General features: G+C 34.3%; 1 protein-coding gene across 3 annotated transcripts; it reads right to left on the minus strand.

Annotated features, from left to right (window-relative positions):
- Positions 1-864: 864 nt before the first annotated feature.
- Positions 865-8,765, minus strand: LOC113712174 (uncharacterized). Of its 3 annotated transcripts, none has more exons than XM_027235465.2 (6): positions 8,622-8,765; positions 6,919-7,549; positions 3,601-3,680; positions 2,144-2,570; positions 1,470-1,515; positions 865-1,380 (listed from the first exon to the last, which is right to left on the minus strand). In XM_027235465.2, exons 2-6 carry the CDS (start codon positions 7,507-7,509, stop codon positions 1,295-1,297), a joined length of 1,230 nt encoding a protein of 409 aa, XP_027091266.1. In that variant the 5' UTR covers positions 7,510-7,549; positions 8,622-8,765; the 3' UTR covers positions 865-1,294. The 3 variants fall into 3 exon arrangements, with proteins under 3 accessions (XP_027091266.1, XP_027091267.1, XP_027091268.1); XM_027235466.2 differs by having other exon boundaries at positions 1,470-1,588; XM_027235467.2 differs by lacking the exon at positions 1,470-1,515.
- Between the last annotated feature and the right edge of the window lie 1,002 nt (positions 8,766-9,767).

Genomic DNA, 9,767 nt, shown 5'->3' on the forward strand with positions numbered 1-9,767 from the left:
AAATTCTCCTCTTGCTACAAATATTTCAATTATTTTGACTGGAGTGAATTTCAATCTCCCACTTACTTTCCAATGAGAAAGAAATGATTTCACTGACAGTGTGTATAAAATTAATTCTTAGATGGTTTTCGTTTATTATACCTCAATCAGAAAGCAAAAGTAAGGGAATTTCTTTCCCATTAGGAAGTAGTAAATAAGTAGGAGATTAAAATTCATTCTATAAGATGAACTCTTAACTTTTAAGTTTTATCTACCTTAACATCTTAAATTTTCTGTATTCCCTCTAACTGAAAATGTATCAATCATTTATCTTTCACAGTTAACTGTGATTAGAGTTCAAATGCAGCAAAATATCTCTTGCCACATTTTCTTGTTCCTTTATCCATTCTCTATTCTGGTTTGGGCATTGGCTTTTATGGATGGAAAGAACAATTGCAATGACATTATTCTTTCTAAGCTTTGGTCCAAATTATCTTACAGCTTTCCGTGAAGTAAATTTTCACCTCATCATTATATCCAACAAAGAAGTGGCCACCAACCACCAAGTAATAGTTTGAGGATTAATTTTACCGGTGCTGTTTTCATCAAACACTTGAGTTTATGGTGACAATCAAGTGCAATTAGGTTGATAAGATGCTTTACTTGTAATCATATATATAAACAAGTGATCACGGATTCGAATCATCCAGACGTAAGTGGGAATCACTAGTAATCTTCCTTATTATGAAAAAGATTCTAAAATAATAATAATAACCAAGTTTATGAAGGTTGTCGTTCGCATTAGTGATGGATTATTCATGGATGCTCTTGCTAAAAAAAAAAACTATGGGAAGAAGGCATTCTACTTTCACACAAAACAGAAAGGGCAGTGAAAATAATCAAATGTGATTACCAGGAGGGGAAGGCCTAAAGCCTTACCTCAATAATTACATAAAAGATCAAGTCCTAATGTGAGTGCATCACACTTTATCTAATCTAAAACAACATTAGCTAATGCAAAGAAAAAGGCTTACCATAGAAATGATTACAAGTTGAGAAGCATCCTACATTAGACATAATATCCGCGGACTGACTACATTGAATGATTAAACAAGAAACTAATACCCTCTACCTTTCTAGCAGCTGAACCTATGTTGAACAAGTGAAAGGTTTGCTTTTCCTGTCCAGACTATTCCGAAGGGCTCTGAGAACCATTCTCAACAGTCAACATAAACATCAACCAGGTTATGAGAGATTAATTTTAGGCCTTCCATATGCTGGTCTGCAGCATTTACTCTCGAAGCGCCACCATCGTTCACTTGCAAAAGGGAGCTTGGAGAAGGAAACAGGATGTAGACAGAACATTTGGAGGACCAGGATGATGAAGCTTAGTCCCTAAACCTGCAGCAAGCAATTCATCTTCTATGAACAAAAGCAAAGCCAGGAGAGGTTTTATGTAGAAAGGGAACAACTTCTGCAAGGAAAGAAACCTTCAAAACTATCATTTTCATCTCCAAAGTCGAGGCACTGACAAGTCTGACATATATCCAGAGGACACGGAGCAACCGAGCATATACGAAAATGCCATCGTAAGGTGGTAAATGAAGACCTTTTAAGTTAGCAACGGAATTGACAAAAGCAGTAAGCTCATTCATGAAATACTAAATAGATTATCACTGCTCACTAGCACAACACACTAGTGAATTATAGAAGAAACAAGCAGCAAACAGCAACGGCTTTAGTTAATGAAAGAGAAAATCAACAGCAACCAGCAGAAGGAAATAGCAGAGAAAAGCACCAGGAAAATAATTGAGGATTGTGCTCAAGTCCGTAGCTCAAAAAATTTCTAGCTTTGGTGAATAGTAGATTATAGGCCATTCAGATTGTCTTTAAGTGGGTAACTAGCTATTGCATGGAAGAAGAGAGCGCCATTTGAATTTCTGTTTCTCCTCTTTAGAACCCTAAAATGCAACACAAACAAGAGTATGGGAACTAGGTGGTCACTAACTTGGTGCAAAATACCCACAGCATTCCAATTTCAGAGGTCAATCTTTTCTCCATAACAATGAATAGAATAGTTTGCCATTTGTGAAATGATAGGAACCTGTAAAATAAAGTAGATAAGCCTTAGAACTTAATACATCATATTACAACTAGACCTCACCTCTGGACTTTCATTCTTGCACTTAGATGTCGTTTCGCAGTTAGAAGCCAAGACAGTGGGAACCAAGAAGGATTCTCTCGTAGACACTTTTGAGCAATCATTTGAAAGTTTAAGCCAGGAAGAAGCACCATTTATCGACCTTGCAGCGCCAACTGTTCCCAAAGGGAGTCTATCTCTCATATTTCTGTTCCGAATCTCAGCAAACCATTCAGCCAATGGCATCTCTTCGACACATTCATAGTTGCTATCTGATTTCTCCAGTCCCCTTGGGATTATGCATTCTTTTGTTGAATTTTCAGAATTCTCCTCATACACAGTCTTGCAACCTTCATCCATGGGGCCACTTTTATCAGTGACCTCTTTCCTTTCTGTTGGAGAATCTATCACATGCTGAGATGCTTCATCATTGCAACTTGACTTACTATTCCTGAAATTGTAAAGAAGAAAAGTCCTGTTATTGTTTTGAGACCCCCATTATATTTCCCAAAACAAAGTGAGTACCATTTAAACCACCTATTACCTAATGAACAAAATTCAGAGATGGGAGGCAAATTATGTTCTCAAAGTCATTAGGAAGCTTATATATATCAGTCCAACCAAAAATTTTTTACTTCATGCACTTTGGTAACAGTTAAGATGAGCATAACAATGTTAAACCCTAATTTTCACTCTTCTCCTTTTTGTTCTTTAATCATGCCTAATTTTGCAACTCTCCTCAGTTTCAAAAAATGCCACATATTTATATATGTATATTAGTCCCCTAAACCTAAGTACCTACGTAGCATATGAAACTCAAATCTGCAACACTAAAAAGAATGTCCTTGAGCAAGTCATGGTTTAACATAACTATCTCAGTGTTCACCTGTGAAAACAAATAAATAATCAAAACTGCTACCACTTATATTATGAAATCAAGAATCCATAACTTTAAGGGCAGAAACCATAAAAATGGATCCGGAAGACAGAAATATAATTGTCCCCACACTTTCTTTCACACCCAGGGTATCATTTAGTCCGAGTACAAAGAAAAAAAATGAGGAATACTCTTAACCAGGCAGTCCCAGCTAGACACTTGGGGTGGTTTTACCAACTCACCACCCACTAAATTGATCTATGACCCCAAAGTAAGTGACATGCTCTACAGCAAAAATTCCCAGTACCAACAACCAAGTTAATTCACTTCTAAGAGATTGAATTATTCTTGTAAATATAAAGCATCCAACATAAGCAAGCACCCGGCTGCAAAAGAATAGAGCAAAAGAAAGCAGAAGATGACCTTAGAAAAGACAAAATTTAAAGCGCCTATTTTCTGCCTTTTCTTTAATTCTTTTTTTTTTGGGTAGAACCGTAAAATATGCTACTCAGCTGAAGAGCCAAAATCTATTACCAAATGATGTCAACAGGAACACTATTCTTTTCATTTGGAGCTAAAAGTAGTTGGATGTCTCACAACTTACTCATGCACGACTTGACTTTCAACAGAGGAAAGCAGAGGACTAGAACTCCCTTTCTCACCATGCTCCGGAAAGCTTGTCACCTGCAATGACAAAAAGTATTGGAACGTACTTGAGGTACTAAATTCTATGAGGTTTTAAACGTCAACAGAAATTTTGTGATTACTACAAGGGAAAGACAGTTGTGGAAATAGTTCTCAGATTTAATGGATCCTAACCAAGATGACTCAGGGAACATGGTATAAAGAGCACAAGACAGTTTTACAAAGGCAATCTCATCCCACTCTGCCAGAACTTAGATTCATTGGCAGCATACAGCTATAAATTACAGAACTTTTTCCAATAGATTCATTGGCAACCCACAGCTATAAATTACAGAGCTTTTCCAATTGTTTATCCTTTCAAATATATTCCAACCCATGTGGTTTAGAGAACAAGCTTCTCATATTAGGCTCACAAGATGGATCATGCATATACTAACAGCCTTTGTGTTAACAAGTCAAATACCACATATAAAAAGTGTATATATTTCATCTCACAAATTTAATCAGTTAAATGTACGGCAAGTAAGAATTGTACCAATAAATGTGTGTGTGCCTCTGTGTGTGTGTGAGAGAGAGAGGAGAGAGAGAGAGTCATTGTAGCACAGGTAATTAATGGAAAGAAACCAACAAAGAGCATTTAGACAATTTTTAAAAAATCGATTTACAATGATGCCATAACATGCATAAGAATTGGTTGAAATTGCCCTTTAAGCAGTTTATTTTTTAGTATGCAAAAGACTGATAAATAGAAACTTGATGCATCATCTCATTTACACCGTTCTATGTTCTCTCTCTTCCTCTATTTCAATCATTTTCGTCTTCTCTATCTCTTTTAGAAAATACCTAAGGTATACTCCAAATCCCAAATTGGCTGTTGTCACAAATCAATCCTGGTAAGATTTCATGCAGGAAAAACTTCATCTCTGGCATAAAAAGGTAGAATATCTGGAACTTTTAGTTCTAAAAATCAAAGTCCAGGCTCACAAAAGATTATTATTCAGTAAAACTAGTATGTCAGATTTTCATGCATGATCACCATCGATATCTATCTATACAATATATAAAGTCAGAGGGATAGCAGTTGGTGTAAACTTTTTTTTTTTTTGGTCATTTTTTGAACTTCCAATTTTATCCTTATAGAAACTAATTTCTACCTTAATTAACTAATTACATTTTGCCAAAATAACTACTCATAACCACCCTAAGTATTGTAATTACCAATTACTATAACCTTATAAATCAAAGTTCTTTAATAAATTCATATAAATTGTATTTATGTGAAAAACAAAATTTATATAATATTAATTCATTTTAATTATTTTTAAATTGAACACACATTGACTGTGTCCCTAAAACTAGCTTTTTTAAAGTATATACATTTAGAAAGTTATATAGATCAGATTACTCTGCAAAGTATCAAATCAGATCATAAATAAATAACATATCACAAGCTTAGCCCCTGTTTCTCAAAATGAAAGTTTTAATACTTAAAAAGCCGTGTTGAATACTCATCTCAAAGTTTTAATTACGAAAAAAGGATAAACTAGTATACATTAGTGTAGAAAAAGAGTAACACCTGTATGCCATTCCAACCTTCCACTCAGTTGGGCACAATATGACTTGCCAATGCAAAAAAGACTACCAAATAGTCAGGTAGTTTACAGAACCTAGAATGAACGAATAACTAAAGAGTTAAAGCTTATTAAACATAGCAAGAATGCAGGTAGATAGATCCTTGTTTTCTTACACTTTCTGCATAAAAAGAGTATGAGTTAGTCTTTGGTTTAACTTATCAGATTCTACACACTCCATGGGGCAGCCATCTGGATAAATGGGAAACAAAAAGAAGGGAAGCTTACCCATTTACTTATCAGACAACACCATCCAATGTTTACGGCCAAATGAATGACAAAGAACAGTTATGAAAGTTAAAAAGGGAAACCGAATATCCCTGCGCTGATGATATCACAATAACAATTTAACTACATAAAACTCAAAGGAATAGAGAAGCATACACGTGGAAATTTATTCATTATACCAGGCAACTTCCAATCTTTGATATCAGTAACTCAAGCTTGAAGGATCCATAAATCTTCTTCTTTCAATGAGTCAATAAACTTTCTAAAGCATTTGCTCCCATAATCAGTACCAATATAAAACAACATATTAACAAGTAACTTGATCTTAGAAGTTAAAACAGTACAAACTTCTAGAATGTCATATATTTACCTCCATAATAAGTGTTAAAAGGTAAAATTATACAAATTACAAATGATTCCACACAAAAGGCAGCACAAGTCTAGCAAAAAAGACATGTATACTCCCTCATGATGGATCTCATGTCTGGTAATTTGCCGATACACCTATGGTATTTGGGACCTTGCACAGTAGGGGCACAAAGATAGATCCCCTAGATAACATCAGGGCAATAACATAGATCCAAGATCTAAAAGCTGGGCACTTACAATCCAGGTCGACAACCAAAGTCAATAGCGAAATAAAAGTAGCAATAGAAATTTTCTACTTAACCATTCTACATATGTTCATCTCTTATCCTTCCAGATATAATACAACATTGAAAAATTGAACACGAAAAAAGTGTTGTGAAGCAAGAAGATACAGATTCACTTGCAATGTTCCAATTATCTTTCCCAAGGCGCAATTCTCTGGCTCAATGTCAGTGTGAGTAAACTATATACCTTGTTGAGCTAGTTTTTTCTTCTCAGAGTGAAAAAGAAGAGCATATTAAAAATTTGGATGATCACAACTAACTGGAAAGCAGTTTTTGAGCAACATTTAGTTATGGAATCGTAATCACAAGAAACAAGTCATGCATGCATCCTTTGACTGCCTCTATCCAGACATTTCTATCCCTATTCAAGTAAATGCCATAAAAGAAGACAATCATAGAGTTGGATGATGATTACAGAGTTCAAGAAAAATCAAAAGAATCCCATTAGGAACAGCAGAAATTATAAAACTTGACAAAGAGGTGAAATTTTTATTCAGGGTTTGTTTGAAACAATTAAAAAGGTACTTGTTGCTGAATTTAAAGCTAAGATTATCAAACCAAACAGAACATTTTGTTTCTACTTTTCAGAGATCTAATGAACAACAGCACAAAGAACAAGGCAGGATGGCAACAGCAAATAAGGCAAAGCATAATACAGGAAGCTAACTATTTAATTCTCCGTCAGTATATACTTCTTCCAAAAGAAAAAAAATGTTCCTTTTCCTAGTATGAAATTATTGATTTACCAAAAGTTTTCACCATTACCATTTCTTCCTTGCCAGCAAAGCTGGGAACGCTTGCACTATGATAACTTGTTTCAGACGTCACTTTCGAATCCTCAGCCTTGGCAAACTCTGCATGGGAAGTGGTTAGAGTGGACTCTGGTATCGACATTGTCAACTCCAAAGAAGGTTCAGTAGAAGCCTCTTTTACTACGTTATAGTTTGGGAGGTTGAGCTGTGCAGAAGGACCATACATTACTCTTGCGGCTTTATCATATGCCAGGGCAGCTTCAATTGCAGTACCAAATGTACCCAACCAAAGTCTACTACCCTTTTTGGGTTCCCGTATTTCAGCAACCCATTTACCCCATGTCCTCTGCCTGACACCTCTATAATTATGACGAGAGTTCTCAGGACCTCCTTTACCTTTCATACATCCCTTTTTTGATCCTCTCCCTGGAGCTTTACGCACCAGCTTACCATTGATAGATTCAATTTTATCAAAGTACTCTTTCCACTTGTTAAGAGTCTCAGCCACATGTTTTGATGCATCACTCCGGCGCTTGGAATTCTTTCTTCCAAAAGGGCCCAGCGTCAAAGAAGTCTCATCAGAAGCTGGTTTAAGTGGACTCATTCTTTTTTATCATGACAAAGAAGAGTTCCACTATAACTCACTGTGAAAAGTAAAAGGTGAGATCTCAAATTCTCTCATTTTTGACAAGATTAACATGCAGAAACAAATACACACACATACATAAATAAATATACACATACTATACATAAGAACAAAGCTTCGGCTGATTACTTTGCATAATTCCATGTATCCAAAAAGAAGATCTATAAGAAAACTTTACAACTCCTCACAGGTCATCAAACTGCTATGCATGGAAAAACCATGGTCGAATGGAAATAAAACCTTCAAGTAAACTTGCCGCTGACTAATAATCACTAACACCAACTATTTTCTGATAATTATCATCAAATTTCCGAAACTATTAGTTCAGGTTGTGATCACCAAGCTTCTTATCCCTTCAAACTAAATAAAACAGTTAATCGGTAATTTGCAAGTTAGTTAGCTAAACAAACACGGCTACTAGTTTCTTTTATACAAGTATTCTCTCAAACAGTCCAAGATGCGTTTATTTCAGCACAAATTCTCCATATCTAGTACCTCTTTTGAATCCTTCCAATTTCTTGTAATCCATCCCCTTACAAAGATTTTCTTTCAAGGAGTACATATGTTTACCCACAGTTAAACCAATTCTTCTTATCCTTCCCCATTCATTAGATTTTTTGGCCAAATATGAAAAAAAAAGTCTTTTCCAATTGATTAAGTAAAAAAAGGAAAAAACAAAAGTTGAATCTGAATATCAATACATAAACATTGAACTAACAATTATAATTCCTAATTGTGCTGATATCAAAGCAGAATACTAAAGTAAGCACTACAACCAAAATAAGCAGACCCCAGAAATAAAGGAAACGAAAGAACAAAACCAAATTAATACTAGTCTCTCGTTTAAATTCAAAGTTAACAAAAACCCATCTCATAAGCTGCAAGAAACATAAAATTAACGGCATGCAAACAAAACCCACAACCCAGAAATAAATATTTACACTTTAATTAACTTGTTCTATCATAAGCAGTTATACAAAACCGACAAGAGTTTGAGGGAAAATAATTAAAGCATCCTTTTTTGCATCATGAAAACAAAAGAATTCATGCTGGGGTTTAACTGAATTTACCTCTGAGAATTATTGCATGAGAGCAAAAATTCTATTTTTTTCCCCCTTAGCAAATTCTCTCTTTCCCTGTTTTGGTGTGTGTTTTTGGGGGAGAGAGAATGTGTGTTTATGTGTGTGAATGTGACAATTGTTTTCTTCGGTTAAAGTGGCTCTGGACGAGGGAAATTTGCAGTTGTTAGTCCTTCTTGTTTTCGATTAGTTTCGGTTTAGTCCCTCATTTTCCTAGTTTGGCGCATTCAGTCGTTCAAGTTTTGGATAATTATTGATATAATTTTTAAGGGGTGAGCGTCAAATACTTATTCTAATATGCGGAACAATAATTACTAACAAATAAGTTATGTTTGATTTTTAAAATTTTTTATTCATGAATTTTGCACTAATGAAATATTTTTTAGAATATTTTATAGTACACAAAAAGTTTAAGTAGTTTTATAAATGACTACAGTGTTGAAATTAGGACATGAATGAAGTTATAAGCACAATTGAATCCATATTCGTATAAATCAAGTATTCCAATTATTATTGGAAAAATTGAAATAGATTTGATAATATTAAGCTTAAAAATTGAGAACCTTTCACTCACTAACTGAAAGTACTTGATGATTTAAAAAAAATTATTTCTTTTAATCCCTTATTCTAAGTTAATTTTATCTAATAGTTAGAGATAATTGAGCAAATATCACTACATATTATGCCATAATTGATTTACTCGCCAAAATTTGAACCCATGGACGAGAGAATCCAACTTAATCCAAGTGCATAGCTAAACTTTTCATGGAGTGACAAATCAATATTGGATTAATCTATTCATAATTTTTTTCTAAGTGAAAATGCAATAACTTGAACTACCCTTTGGATACTAACATTACTTTAGCTTTTTATATTTTAGCTAAGTACATTTTACTCTTATATGTATATTGTATTTATCTCATCTTTAGTTTCTCACATTTAAATTTTCGTAAAAATTCTCTCAAATGTTATGTCGCTAGATATTTCAATATATTCCTACAAATAAAGCAATCTTGTAAAAATAAGGAACTAATTGTGCTAAAATTCAACTGCAAAGGTGCAAAATTCTACACCACCAAAACATAAGCAGCTACAATTTTCTAACACTGACATACAGGGGGCTAAATCCGTTTAAAG

This window comes from Coffea arabica, chromosome 10e (assembly GCF_036785885.1).
Source record: "Coffea arabica cultivar ET-39 chromosome 10e, Coffea Arabica ET-39 HiFi, whole genome shotgun sequence".
NCBI classification, from domain to species: Eukaryota; Viridiplantae; Streptophyta; class Magnoliopsida; order Gentianales; family Rubiaceae; genus Coffea; species Coffea arabica.